General features: G+C 45.2%; 1 protein-coding gene across 1 annotated transcript; it reads left to right on the forward strand.

The window, feature by feature from the left end:
- Positions 1-290: 290 nt before the first annotated feature.
- LOC121045528 lies at positions 291-7,895 on the forward strand. The gene is made up of 2 exons (XM_042287911.1): positions 291-483; positions 6,685-7,895. The coding sequence occupies exons 1-2, from the start codon at positions 309-311 to the stop codon at positions 6,873-6,875; spliced, it is 366 nt and encodes a 121-aa protein (XP_042143845.1). The 5' UTR covers positions 291-308; the 3' UTR covers positions 6,876-7,895.
- The last annotated feature ends 8,069 nt before the right edge of the window (positions 7,896-15,964 follow it).

Raw genomic sequence — 15,964 nt, forward strand, 5'->3', positions numbered from 1 at the left:
AAGTTATTTCATACTTCCCTGTGAGGCAAATGTGTCTCTGAGGCAATGTTTTCCTTGGCATATATTTGTTTACAGTTCGTGAGATTCATAGCAATTGAAGCCCGACCCACACATTTCTGTGGGTCCGTTTTGAAAATGAAAGTAAAATTTCTTTTTTATCTTTCAGATATATTATAAGAGGCGTTCAGTGGTCTGAAAATCCACAAAAGATTTCATATTTGTGGTCAACGTTTTTACCGGGCAGGGAAGGGTTATAGCAGATCCATGTGGGGCAAGGTGTGTAAATCAACCAGGAATCCTGGGGCAACATGCGGAAAGCGGAGTGCGACTCCATGTTTTGCAAAATCAAGGCTTCTTCCATATGGCTACTTGAAGTGCTTTTGGAGAGGTCGGTGACCAACACCCTCTCCAACCAGGCAAAGATGGCGGGGCAAGAAAAGGCGTTTGCACCACTCACTCCACAAAAGGTGCTGGCCCTCTCGGGTAAGTAGTTTGTTTATTTCCAGTTGGAGTAGAGTAAAACTCTGATACGAATCTAATTTTGTTGTGTAAAATATTTGTATAATGAAACATTTGTATAGAAAAAAAATATTTTGAAGGACAAGAAATGCATGAATGCACATCTATTTGTGGAAGAAAAAATCCTGTATGAAATTCGCACAATTTTAACATACCCCCGATTGTAACGCAGTTATATTCAACCCACGAATATTCAGAAACTAAAATGGCGCTGATTCCATCGCGCAGATAAAATATGACGGCTGAACAACATACACCTCGTAGAATGCATTTTAAGAGGTATCACGCTAATGCCAAGTTTCCTCTCCACTCGTCAAGCTGCAATCCATGTAACTGTGACTTGATTGAGTCTGTTAACTATGTGAAATACTTGGGTCCTACTCATGCGACTAACTACAAACTATATCCTGCACGCTTTATAACACACGGGCTTTTATGCCCATCAGTGTTCAGTTTTTAATAGCCCACGTGCTTTCCTAGAGTGTGCTTCGCTACGGCATAACATTGTTTGATATCTGCTCAGGTCGCCGGCACGGAAAGTAGAACACCTTATTAAGAGAAATACTGACCAGCATCCTCTACAATTCACATTTGTCTGCCAGTGCCAACATTTTTGAGGGTCTTAGACTGCCGAATTTTCACTAACTTTTTATTCAGACCGTTTGCGGTTTCTGGAGCAATCATTTTAAGACATCACTACATTCGCCCCCAAGTTGCGCCGCTTTCCTCGTTTTGTAATGCTGCATTGTTCGACTCGGTATGGAAAATGCTCGCACGATTTTATGTTCCCCGCATATTCAACGCTCTCCAAGAATATATCCGACATCACCTCACTGAAGGCTCTGTAAAAAAAGTTGTCTCTTAGCCTTGATAATAAATATTTAATGCCTGCTTTCTAAGGAGATAGAATGATCCTGATGTGCTAGTTGCCATAGCTATCTCAGATTCTGAACCTTGCCTCTCCTTTTGTACTTTTTCGTTTTCTTAGTTGCACTGCTTTGTACTACTTTGTATTTTGCGTGCGTATGTGACTGATCTTTTTTCCTTTGCTTGGCATTGTGTGTTAGTAATTGTGACTGCCTGGAGCTGAGCCGGTTGGTATGACATGTTCCTTTTCACGCCATCGTATCAGAGAGACACACGTGGCAAAGTAATGTGTCACAGGTCTTGGCGAAGATTCTAGCACAAGTTAAAGTAAACGACCCCTTCAGAATACCAAACTCGGACCGAGTGATTTCCTTTCTTCAAAAAAAGGATATTGAAATAGTATCTGCGTTCTCCTTAGATATCACAGACATGTATTATTCGATTCCCCATGCCGCTCTCCTGATGATCCTCCGAACAACCATCGAGGAGCAGGGCCTTCAATGCTTCCAGAATGCAGCTGGTATGAGCCTCGATAGCTTCTTGGAGCTTCTAGAAATCTACCTCACAGCGACTGTGGTATCACACCAGGAGCAACGCTATGTATAGAAAAGTGGAGTCTGCTCAGGATCCCGAGTAGCCCCATACTTGTGCGATTTGTACCTTGCAGCGTACGGTAAGGATATCCAAGGAAATCTAAAAGATCAACGCATCGAGGTCATTTTCCGGTATGTGGATGACTTTCTCGTACTGTGTAATTCCAATGCAGACGAGCCCAGCAACGGGTGCTTAGATGGTGTTTCACGCACCTTTAAACACAGCTGTCCAGGACTATTTTTCACCCAGGAACTTCCGGTAAACCAGTCCATAAGGTTTCTGGATCTCTCCTTGGAGTTCAGAAATACCCACGTGTGCTGGATGTATGAAGCCCGCTCATGCAAAGGATTCCTTCCAAGCAACTCCGAACACTCAAGAACTGTAAAACGAGGATTGGCAACCAAAGCTCTCGCCTCGGCATTACAACAATCTTGCCCCCATAGAGTCGGCTGTAGCTTTCAAAAGCAGCTCTGTAGGCTTCAGGACTCTGGTTATGCAAGTACACTCCTAATACCAGTATGCGAGACCCCCTGCAAGAAAGTGCGGCAAAAACAGAAAACCAATGCACAACCAACAAAAAAGAAGCCCCCCAAACCTCTTGTGGTGATGCCATACATCCACGGGATAATGCATCGCCTAAAAAAGATCGCCAGCCGACAAGGCGTACAGGTCGTATGCTCAGCCCCCAACAAGGCATATGCCATGTGCCGTAAGGTAAATTGTAGGAATGATCAAAATCAGAGGTCCATCTGTGGCATCGCGCACCAAACAATGTGCGCCCCGTGCGAAAAAGGAGTTGTGTACCGTATTCCGTTGTCATGTGGCAAAAGCTACATTGGACAAACTGGGCGGTGTATTAACGACCGCACCAGGGAGCATGCAGCTTCCGTTGGCGCACTAATGTAAGCTGGCCATCTTCCGGCGCATTGCCGAGTATGCCAATGTGCTCCTGATTTCGAAAACATTACCATCGTCGGAAAGCACAAAAACCAGCTTGCAAGGGAAATCCTGGAATCTCTGGCTATTGAGGCGCACAGGGATGACTGCGTGAGTGCCGCCTCCATCACGCTATTTTCGAAAGAAAAACTGTATCTTCTGGGAGCGCCCCAAGTGAGGAACCAAGTCAGGAATATGTGAACGCTAGCCACCAAATGTCATACCGAAGAAGTTACCCCTGGGATCTCAATCGTATAATTCATGAGGGTGGGTGAAAAAAGAAAAAAGAAGAATTCCAGTAAATAGTTTAATTCATGAGGGTAGATGAAAAGGAAAAGGAAGAATTTCAGTAAATGGTTGATAGTCCAGCAGTGTGTGTCTCTTTTTCTCCACTCCTTGGTTTTTACTTCTACGTTCAGCTGGAAACATTCAGAATTAGTATTTGTGTTTTTCTTTTGCCATCCTATAATTTCATGCTTTGCCATAATTATTTAGTACTCTGTGCTAAAAGGAGGGGAGGGAGGGGGGGGGTATTTTAGTGCTATACCTTGTCATTTGGAAGGTAATGTTTTCACATTTTGTCGTGTTTGTCGTTGTTTTCCCCAGTCTCAGGGTTGTCTTAAATCATAAACATAAACCAGCTCGCCTGCGCCCCATCACTCATTTCAATGTTTTTATGTAGAATTTGCATGCACTTTTCTGGGTTTTTTTTGGGGGGGTGACATCCAACAAGCCCATCACTGGCTTTGATGTACCTGTAAACATATCCATCCCTAACAGGCCTAATATATCAATAAAAATGTATTATTATTATTAATATTAAAAATTAATAATGATTATAATAACAATTATTTTTATTATTATTGTTGTTTTTGTCAATGATGTGTCTGGTTGTGCCTCATTCTTTGGTTTTACAATATGCAGACAATACTAAAATATTTCAAGATATACAGTGATAGAGATTGCAAGATGCTTCAGAGAGATGTGTGCACATTTGATAATTGGTGCTTGACAAGTGGCCTGCTCTTAAACAAGGAAAAAACAAAAGTAATGGGTCAAACACAAAAGACTCACAGTAGATGTTTCCCATACAGAATTCATTCCGAAGATTTATGTCGCGTTAGTGAGGTTCGAGATCTAGGAGAGTTATTCGACTCTTCCCTCCGCTTCGATGCTGACGTAACTCAAATAACTTTGTCCGCATATCGTACACTGGGAATGGCCTGCAGAATGTCAGAGAGAGTTTTCGCATCCCAAGACCGTTACTTGTCCTGTACTCTGCATTATTACGGTCTCGTATGGAATACGCATCCGTTGTGTGGAATGGCATCTGTAAGAGACACTCTTTAAAGCTGGAGAGAGTTCAAAATAAATTCGTCAATCTATAAATATTGATACTTTCATGATAGACTACCCTTAGTACACAAAAGTTTGTAATGAGTGACCTACACTTATCCAGCTCAAATCAACGTCGGGAAAAACCACTTATTGTTCTCGTTTAAAACAGCTCATGGTATTATTGACTGTCCTAGTCTGCTCGCAGAAGTAGTTAGTATCTCTACGAATCCCACGCACGGCGACGCGTGTGCCGCTACCTTTCTACGTACCATGCCCTTCTAACAATCATGACCCTCCGTTTTGTATGCCGAAAACGTACAATGGTCACCCCAGCGACCTGAACATATTTTGAGAATAGAAGGAAAGCTTTATAAACTGAAGTAGGGTGGTGATATGGGCCAGTTAGTAACAGTTCTTTACCAGTTCTTCGTCCCTGTTTATCCGAGGCTGTTTTTCATCATGTTTCAAAGCTTTATAAAATCCCTCCGCGTTTTCAGTTTCTATTTTTTTCAAAATTCGGTGTACTTTTTTCTGTTTATTTTAGAATTTTCGGTTTTTTTCAGCATATATTTATGCCCACAAAAGTTTATCGGCTTTTTCCAGTGAATATAAATTAAACACCAATGGACACCGGGTCAGATGATCCTTGTAGCTCTGATATTTGTGATTACTCAAAGAATAATGGCACAGATATATTCAAAAACAAATGGACACTTTATATGGCAAATGTGTGCAACTGTAAAAGAATCAATAAAAAACACAACAGTACAAACATGTCATATATGAAGCCTATGCCCCCAAAACATGGAACTTCACCTTCTGTTCATCAGGATTACGTGATCTTATTATAGTAAACCCATATGTACTTTTCCAGGTTCTCCTCGTTGATCCGCACTCTTTCTTTCCTGTTAATATGACCCTGAGCTTCGAGAATGGCCTCTCAACGCTAACACTGGACACTGGCAGGCTGAGGAGATAAAGCGCTGCCCGAGTCAAAATCGGCCAATCAACATATTGTGACTGCCGAAAGAGGCACGGTGCGACGTTTTGAAGCACAACACAACATGCAGAGCTCGCATCAAGTTAGTCTTCCTTACAATGATTTTGAAAACACGTTCGTACATGGCGAAGTCATGGGGCGTTCCTCACTTCACATTCCAATCGATGATGCGCACATTACACCATAACGTCGTGATGGCATCTATGTATCTCATACATTCGGACACGTTTCAATAGACACTGTCATTCCACTTTTTCGCCACGGCTCTGCGGTACGACTGGAAGGTAAAAGTGAGCGCTTCCGGTTAAAACTGAATTTTAGAAGATGGATTTGTTGTACTTTTATCAGTTTTTATCGGTTTAAATCGAAAATGCCGAACCTAAAAACTACCCTTTTTTAGTTAATACCAAATCTCCGAACATGAATTCGGCGTACTTTTACTGGTTTTTATCGGTTTAAACCGAAAACTCCAAACCCTACGTATAAGAAGCCTGATTACCTTGATCTCTCTCATTGTCGACATTCTTTGTTTTGTGCCGATTGTCAGTGTGTGTTCACTTCTCTCCGGTCGTGTCTGTTCGACCGACGCCTTTTCATTATGCACGGCCCTTTTTTTAAAAGCATGTTTTGAATTTTGTTTTATTGTAATCTGGTTTTAATCATTGTGTTGTATGGGTCAAGTGCATTTTTTTATATTTTATGTTTAAGGGTGTGCCAGTACCACGGTCGAATGGCTGTTACTGGGCACCAAATAAAACTGATTGTTGATTCTTGATTGATCATTATTATTATTATTTTTGCTAAGGAGAGCCAGAATTTCTTGCCAGAGGTTAAAGTTTTTTTCTTGCCAGAGGTTAAAGTTTTTTGTTGCCATTAAACAAAAACTAAATCCAGATTTGATATTGCCCTCTGCCATGCATAAAACTAGACACCGTCAATAAATTGTCTTCAGTGTTTGTTTTCAGCGAATGCCGTCCTTCATGGTCCACTACAGGTCTCAAATCTCTCTGGACAATGTATCATTTCGAGTTGTCAAGGAAACAGTCAAAGTCTGCATGTTCGGAATGTAATACTACAAAAAGACTTGGGAGAAATAAAAAAAAACAGGTATGTTACATGGTAATGCACTTGCAAACGTTTCAATCTCATGCACCGATCCAGCAGCCTCCCAAAGATTGTGTGCAGTGAGTGTAAAGAGGATACTTTGTGACAACTGTTTTTATACTTATTTTTCCTTATGTAATGCCCCTTAGGGTATTCCCAATAAATGAATGGATTTAGGAAAAGCCCAAGAGCATTATGCAGATGATATCAGCTTTTCCTTTTGCCAGTAACTGCACAGTGCAGACAACTTTGTTGTGATATAAGATGGGGGCACATTAGACTCGGTTGATGTTTGCTAATTTTAAGTAATAATTCCTACTTTCTAGGTGGACGTGCCCCAAACATACGGCCAATAAAAAAGGGTCAGCTGAAAACAGACAAGGCCAAGCAGCTGCAGGAGGCACTTGATGCAGAGCAGCAGACTGGTCAAAGAGAGAAGAGAAGAGCGTACAATAGAATTGCCAACTGCAATTCCCATCGTAACCATGGTTTCGAGGACATAAAGCTTTTAGCCTAAACACGGAGAGGGACATTACTGAGAGAAAACAAATGTTGGCAAGGGAAGGACTTACATCTGTATCAGATGTAAAAACAGCCAGCACTATTATGTGCATGACATACTTTTTTTAAGCAAGTGAAAACCTGATGGCAGCTGCAGGGCCTTTTACCAGACACATTGTGATATCATTAACAAGATCCAAGCTGTTTTTAAGAAAGACTGCTTCAGCACGGTTGATCAAGAGAATAGTAGCATTCTAATTGAAAAGATCAGGAGCCCCAATGCTTCATTGTCTATTGGCTGTATGCGGCATGCAGCTGCGTGGGTAGCAGCGACTCGGACGGCGTGGAAGACAGTGCTGCCAGTGAGTGTGAGGACACGTTGCTCTTCTACTTCCAGACAAAATTCATGAGAAACATGTTGAGAAACTATGGAGGCTCAGTAGGTTGTGTACACAAAGCTGGTGAACATGCCCTACCACCTTCCTTGCTTGCTGTGAAAATGCCATCAGGATACACACAAGCTGGTATGTTTATTGTGCAGTTCGATACAGCCCACTGTATCACCGAGGCTTTAGACGTTTTCAAGCAGTGGTGTAATAACTGGTCACCACAGCACTGGATGGAAGATTACAGCAAAACAAAAATAGATGCCTTCCAGCAAGTGCTTCCAGAGAGTAAAATCTCCATCTGCGACTTCCATAAAAAACAGGCATGGCAAAGGTGGCTGGGCAGACAGGAAAACAGCATGTCCGATCTGGATGAGGCTCCGAACCTTATAAAACACTTAGCGAGTGCTTCAAATCCCAATGACTTCTACAGGGCGTTCAAAGTCCTTGTTGCCTAAGAGTGTTGAGAAAATGAAAACTTCCGCATTTACTTTGAAGTAGCGTGGCCCTCTGTAAAAGAGCTGTGGGCCATGTCTTACAGGCTGTTATTGGATGCTGTCTTGACCACAAATGATAGCACAGAGCAGGGGTGGCCAAACCGCGGCTCGCGAACCGCATGCGGCTCTTTGCTGGTCCAAGTGCGGCTTGCGGATCCCTCGTAAGGGGACACCCCCCCCCCCCCCTTCGCCCCTTTCCGCGTTTCCCCAGGAAAAAGAAAAAGAATTTCAGAATAAAGTACACTGCAGCTTGCAGTTTGGCAACCTTGTACCCCCGTACGTACAGTCGTACAGTCTTGTGCCCCCATACGTACAGTCAGACTGAACGAAAATTATGTTCGCCCCCCCCCTCCCCCTCCCCTCCCTCCCCCTCCCCCTCCCCTCCCCTCCCCTCCCCTCCCCTCCCCTCCCCTCCCCCCCCCCCCCGCGGCTCTTAGAAGTTCCGTGGTTTTGTGTGCGGCTCTTAGGCCAGGCCAGCCTGGCCACCCCTGGCATAGAGGCTCAAAACAGGGTGTTGAAGGCACACTATGTGAAAAGTGCCAGTGGGAAACTGTCGGACATTAAACAACAACAACATTAAAGATGTTAACTGTCATAAACATCTTTAATCACAGCTGTTGTTTATGGCTACCTTCCCGATAAAGCGAAATTTCATGAGGCAGCAAGGACAGTGCAGTGAAAATGCCTGCATTGGTGAGTCCCGTTGTGGCGCCACTGGGTAATGTTGAGCAGCTGGTGGCAGTCGTCGGGCCATTGCGGCGTAGGTCAGCGTCGGCTCTTCAGGTGCGGCCACGGTGCGCCACATCGAAGCCGCGGGACCAGGGATCCAAGTGGAAGCGCTCGGACAGCGGTGAAAACAGAGGATCCACGAACAGCGCCGCGAGCGATGCCATCACCGCCTCAAAGCCGCGGGACAAGGCGTCGAAATGGAAACGCTCGGACAGCAGCGAAAACAAAGGCTCCACAAATGGCGCCGCGAGCGATGCCATAACCCCTTCGAAGCCGCGGGACCAGGCGTCAAGACAGAAACACTTGGACAGCAGCGAAAACAAAGGCTCCACGAACGGCGCTGCGAGCGGTGCCGTCACTGCCTCGAAGCCGTGAAGACCACTCCTCGTTGGTGTGCCAGAAAGACCGACCAATCATGGTGTTGTGCGTGTGAGGATGACCAATCATTTGCATTACGTGCATGAAACTGACCAATCATCGACGCTGCACAACGATCTCAACAAATCATCAACGCCGTGCAACGAGCCAGACCACTCTCCGTTGGCGTGCCAGTGTGACCGATCAATCATTGGTGTGTGCGAGTGAGACTGACCAATCTGGTGCTTTTTGTGAGTGAAACTGACCAATCATCGACGCTGTGCAATGGGCCCGATCAATCCACGTTGGTTTCCGAGTCAACCTCGCCCCAGCGTTCGATCCTGTTGTTATGCTGACTTTGACGCCCGCGAAGCTCTTTTTTGTTATCTTCTGTTTCCTTTTTGTTTTGGGCACAAGTTCACCCCATTAAACGTTTCAGTTTCCTCAGTTACTCTTTGTTTCGTCGCCTCATCATTCGTGACAATATTGTGCAAAAGAAATATCTTTATCAACAATAATTCATCTTAGGAAATACCTGACCCGTTCCGGAAGTAACATAGAATGTGTTATTTGTATTTCAGTTTTCCTTTAATGGAAATCTTGCAAATGAAACAAACTAATACACGTTTGTGTTTGTTTAGTAAATCACGCTTTTCATTTCAGGAAAGTTAAAAAAAGACTGAGGGCACTGTAAAAAGACAAGTTGAAAGGAAGCTGCTGGAGCATCTAGGTGGCTCTGAGGAGGAGAAGGAGCACCAAGAGGTGAATGAAGGTTGAGCTCGACAGGCGGGCAGCCAAGATTCTCCGTCTGAACGCCGAGAAGGAGGGCCTGCTAAATCTAAACAGCGAGCTGCAGCTCGCACTTTGTGCAAAAATGCTTGAAAAGGGTAAATGCGGTTTGCTTAGTACACTCTATGTAGATAGTGATCCTGCATCCATTTTGATCATACTGATGTTCTGATGGAAAAACTAAAAGGATACTCAAATCTAAAAGAAATGTGTAAACATTGCCAGGAGTTGAAAGCACGGCCAACCTTGGTGAAAAAGAAACGTGAAAAATATAGAGTAAGCAAGCTCACGAGGCATGAAAGCTAAAAAAAGAAAGAATTCTGCAATCCCTCCTTGGAAGGGGGAAGAGGACTGAAATTTGCTACCATCTCATGCAGTAAATTGCCAACAATGCATGCTCATCTTCTACAGTGCTTTTTCTTGGCTTGGAGACGGCTTTAAAAATGTTGTCATGAACAACTTCAAACCAGCAGCCAGCGGGCGTGACAGCCTTATTTGATGGAATATGCGCGAATGAGCACCTGCGTGTTTTAGACGGCAGCTTGTGCCACCTGGTTGGTCGCAGCAAAATGCATGAGTGTCGGCTAAGTGTGCAGCCATCTGCTATGTGGCACGAGCTGCTCCGTGGTACAGCAGTGTGTAATATTGCAACAATACTTCACATCACGCTTATTTCATAATAATGCCAATCAAAGCAAATCACATTAGCCCCAAAATGTCATTCATTTGCTGTCCCACGGCAGCATTTAATGACATTTGCTGGCTGCAATTGATGCCCGCCAAGACCTGAAAATTGCACCTCATCTGAAGGAAAAGTATTTGGAAACCAACCATTTCGAGAAAATAAATGCTGCCAGTGCAGTGGCAGTCTTCAATCATGCTGTGGCTTCAGCCATCAGGTTGTTAGTACAGATGGGACAGCTCTCATGCAAGGCCTTCACGACAGCTTGGTTCTTGGAGATGGTGGACCACTGGTTTAGACTGATCACATCCAGGAGCTTCAATGTCGCCATGAGTGGTGCAACGTTTTCTACTATTAACGGACAGAACAGTGGAAGTGCTGTATTTTGACAGAGGGCAATAGAAACTGGAAAAGCTCTTCAAAGGGAAGGTGGACTATGACTCCACTCTAACAGCGCGCCATACAAGATGTCCCAAATCGGCTTCCCTCAAGCAGCTGAAGAAAAGCGGCAAAGATAAATTAGTCGCCGTGCACCTCAGCCAAGCGAATTCAGCAAAGGTAAAAGAGAACCATCACTACGTCTCCGTGATCACTCACGTCCTCCGGTTTTCCGCGGTGCAGGGAACTGCCTATAGAGCAGACGAGTGACGCGTCACTGACATCATGCTTCCGATGCTTCCCATCATAACAGATGGATTTGCCTTCAGTGAACTTTGGATCACGAGTGTAAACGTGCTTATTAAGTAGTGATGGGCTGAACTTTTGCCAAATCGAAAGTTCGGCGCCGAATCTTGGGATTCGGCAAAGCCGAACTTTTGCCAAACTTTTTTAAAGATTCGGCAAAAATACATTGTTACCAGACTTAACGTTGATATTTCGTTTTTTCGTCTTAGCTTAAATGCAACATGTAATACATATTGACATAGATATTACTAAATAAGGTGATATTCTGCAAGATAATTGTATCGGTGACATTTTTGTGTTTACTGGCAATTTTAGTGACTCCTTGCAGAAGTGGCATGACAACAAGGTCGGGTAAAAGCGAGCGTGGCACTGTCACGAATCATGCTACGAGAGTTTCGGTTTTGAGGCATCATCTGCGCAAGCCTGCATGTATGTGGAAAATCAAACTCCTTGGTAGGGGTGTCGCGAACTTCTGTCGAACCGGATTTTTAGGTCGAACTTTCGGGGTTCGACTGGGTCGAACCGTTTCGATGAACCTTCCAACTTTTCACCAAATTCGACCGCTTCGACTTTGTGGACAGTGTGGCCAGACCTTGATATAAGCATGTCTAGGTTTGGAGAAGTTTTTTTTTTGCAAAGGGTTATTTTAATTTTGTGAACAACTGCAATTAAAAGAAACTAATTCTAATCACAAAAGAAGTTAATAACTTAATTTTTTGTAACTGTATTAACTGAAATAACCAATCAGCACTGCCCTTGATTCATCCCTTAGCCTTCACCACCCAATCCAAAGTCAACTGGTCAGCCTGTCGCGCATGAGCACACGAGTCGTACCTCAATACAAGGTTTGTCGAACTTTCCACTAAAATTTAGAAAAAGTCGAACATGGTCGAACTGGAACCTCGACCGGTTCGCGACACCCCTACTCCTTGGTGTACATTGCTAAAATAAAGGCAATAACGCTGCGCTCTTGCTTTCTCTGGGAGTCACCGTTTTGTGCGCGAAAACGAATGCAATGGTTGCTGAGCCTTCACTGGAAGAGATAATAATAATATTGTAAATATGCATGTTTTTCGATTTGAGTCACTTGACGTCTTTGCATGAAAGTGTGCGTCCCATATTCGCAACGTCTCAATTTTAACCTTTAAAATGCCAGTTTCTGGTGTTAGGACACACACAAACGTTTTGAAAGATAGGGAGAGTTAGGAATGGTCGGATGTGCAACGTCGAGCATTATAGTTCTGTGTTTAGTTTTATGCAGATACATGGAAATCGTGAATTAACACTAACTGAAAAAGCAATATTATTTTGTTTTAGAACACAGTACTTCTGAGCCGAAAACAGAATTGTTATAATTGCGAGGAGTGCTTTAAAGTAATTGTCGGCCAATGTTTCAGAATGCACCACATCATTTGTCACTTCACTGGTCGATCTTCTATTCTTGAGGCAGAAAATATTGAAGAGGACCACACTTGCTCACAAACGCAAAGTTACCGCATTGCCTGCTCCACACCGCGCCGTAACCGCTGGTTGTACCACACTGCACGATGGTAACCGCACGACTGCACGGCGTCCATTTGCAATCCATGGCTCCGTCGCGTCCTCGCGCGTGCGCAAACATTTGCCGAATTTTTGCCAAATCTTTGCCGAACTTTCTTTCAAAAGTTTGGCATTTGCCGAACTTTGCCGAATCTGAAGTTGGGCAGATTCGGTCCATCACTATTATTTAGTAACGCATAATGTAAATATGTGAATATCTTGCATGTGAAATGCTACAACAAGCAGAGTTATAGATACATTGTAAAATAATGAAATAAACTGAGCCAATATATATCATAAATGCACCAAGAGGCTCGGTGCCAGCAGTCGACATCGACGAAAGCGACTTAAAGTCTACCAAGGTGTCGCCACGGATTTTTTTTCTTTTAGTCATATTGTGACAGTCAACGAACTGAAAGCCTCCCCAAAAAATTGGTCTCCCCACTGCCCCCATTATGAAAAACCTGGCGCCGTCCCTCCGTGCGAGACATGTTAGCAGCGTATCAAAGTGGTCGCGGCGCTCGTTTTTTCACGCTTACGTTGCATGACCAATCAGTGGTGGTCCTCATATGTTCTGGCTGCCCATGCATCATAAAACAAAAACCGGCAGCCCATCGCATCACACTTTGTGCTGGAAGACTGGTCTTGCTGAGACGCAGTGCCCACTGAGAAACAATAACCCTTTCGACCGTGCCAGAGCCGATTTTTGCAACCTTACGTCGTGTGGCTTGAAGCTACAAGCTGTTTTTCAAGTGTTTGACTAGCTGCCAGTGCATGTTAAGAAACGGATTAACGAGATACTGAAGTTGATCGCGCAATATTATCTGTTTCAAAACACATTGATTTCTATGAATTGCGATGCCCACGGCGAAACAATCCCCCTCTAGACCGCCATCTTTGAATTCCGCAGCAGCGCCTATACTCGGTGAAACTTGCGAATTGCAATAAGAAGTGGCAGGCAGTCTTGTTCCATGACGTCACAACACTCTTGAAGGGACACTGACAGGGTATTTATGGTGGCCAAGGTTTTCACGTGTACACTACACTACGTGAAAAAAACGGGCAACCGTTTCCACAGAACGGGACCTTCGAAAAAAAACGCATACCCAACAAGATTCGTCAACAATATCTACAAGAAACTTCTCACCCATCTGCAGCCGAGAAAACCCATCCCTCCAGCCGCATGTGCGTCCCGTACCTCAGAGGCACGAGCGAAGTTCTCACCCGTGCTCTCAAACCATACGGCATAGCAGTGACACAAAAGCCCATCTCAACCATTGGCCAACATCTTCCTCTTCCAAAAGATTGTCGTCCACAACAAAAAATGAAAGCCGCTTACAACTCCCTGTAACGCCGAATTAGAGCGCAGCTCTTGAGGAGGAGGAGGGAAGGGCACTGGAGGGGGGGTTAAACTAACCAGGGGGGGTCACGTTACCTTGGGGGTCACGTGACCCCCAATGCCGATGATGTCATCACTGACGTCACTGATGACGTCATCAGTGACGATGACGAGGCGGGTACCGATGACGTCATTAGTGACGTCACTGATGACTTCACCAGTGATGATGACGATGACGATGCGAATGTCGGTGACGTCATCAGTGACGTCGCTGATGACGTCATCAGTGATGATGACGATGACGATGCGGATGCCGGTGACGACATCAGTGACGTCACTGATGACGTCATCAGTGATGATGACGATGACGATGTGGATGCCGGTGACGTCATCAGTGATGATGACGATGACGATGTGGATGCCGGTGACGTCATCAGTGATGATGACGATGACGATGTGGATGCCGGTGACGTCATCAGTGATGATGACGATGACGATGCGGATGCCGGTGACGTCATCAGTGATGATGACGATGACGATGTGGATGCCGGTGACGTCATCAGCGATGATGACGATGACGATGTGGATGCCGGTGACGTCATCAGTGATGATGACGATGACGATGCGGATGCCGGTGACGTCATCAGTGATGGCGATGACGATGTGGATGCCGGTGACGTCATCAGTGATGATGACGATGACGATGTGGATGCCGGTGACGTCATCAGTGATGATGACGATGACGATGTGGATGCCGGTGACGTCATCAGTGACGATGACGTCATCGGGGGGTCACGCGACATCGGTGGGGGTCACGTGACCTCAAGGAGGGGGCCACGTGACCTCAGGGGAGTCACGTGACTTCGGGGGGTCACGTGACCCCCCACGAGGTCACGTGACCTTGGTGGGGGGCTCGCGCGGTGCATTATGGGACATTTCCCATGATGCACCGCGCGGTTACGCCGACGCCGACGGCGACGGCGACGGCGACGCCGACGCCGACGGCGACGCCGACGCCGACGGCGACGCCGCTCAAGCCGGAAACGGGCCCCTAAGAGCTGCGCTCTAAAAGAAAAAGCCTTGTATATCCTTGCGCCGACTGCGCCGACTGCCTTGTATATCCTTGCGCTGACTGCAACACTTCATATGTGGGAGAAATCAAAAATTTCCCCGAACGTCCATGCAGACAAAAATAAAATGTAAAAAAGAAGGACGTGCAAGGAAACGCTCTAGCGAAACATGCAGAAAAGAACAACCATGTCATCAACTTCAACAGCAGTTCCGTCCTAGACACCGAAAGAAACTGGAAAAAAAACGATTCTATTTAGAGTCATGGCATATCTACAACGATTCGGCGATGCGAATCCTATGCGAGATGGTGCAGAAGGTGCAACGACACTCCTAGTCTTGCCACTATCAAATGCAGAAACAGAGTGTGTCTTTTCCGCTGGGGCTCTCACGAAGAGCAACTTTAAGGGCAACTCTTGTCAACATCTTTTTAATTGAAAATTATGACTTTTTTAGCTAAGGCACCGTTACCCTTAAATTAAAAGGCCTAATTTTACTTTCAATATTTCATGTAGTTTCATAGATATCACGGCTCAAAGTTTGGTTTCGGGTGTCTACGGCAAAACCAACACTATCTGCTAGAGGAATGGCAACACTGATCATCAGCCGTACAGCCTCGACATGCCGTCACCGTGATGCTGCGGTATGCAGTACAACCAATCAACCGCAGCTCCACCCAACTTTACTAATTACCTCAGTTGAGGAGCTCCCGCGGAGGGGGTTTCCCCTCTCTCACTCACTTCAGTCTGCCTCCCGTCGTTTGAAGCACCATCTAAATTTATTTTCCAAAACTGTGTGCTCCATAAAGAACACTATAGTCCGTTGCAACCTAAGAACGAAGGGTGAGGGTAAAACGGGCCGGGGAGGAGGAAGCAGACGGAACGCTGGAGAAGAGAGGGGGAAACCTCCTTCTCACTTTAGCGTTCTGTCTGCTTCCTCCTCCCCGGCCCGTCTTACCCTCGCCCTTCGTTCTGAGGTTGCAACGGACTATAGGAATGCCATCTAGACGGTGCGCTCCGAAACGTCTGTATTCCA

Source organism: Ixodes scapularis, unplaced genomic scaffold, assembly GCF_016920785.2.
Source record: "Ixodes scapularis isolate PalLabHiFi unplaced genomic scaffold, ASM1692078v2 ptg000597l_1___fragment_1__unscaffolded, whole genome shotgun sequence".
Taxonomy (NCBI): domain Eukaryota; kingdom Metazoa; phylum Arthropoda; class Arachnida; order Ixodida; family Ixodidae; genus Ixodes; species Ixodes scapularis.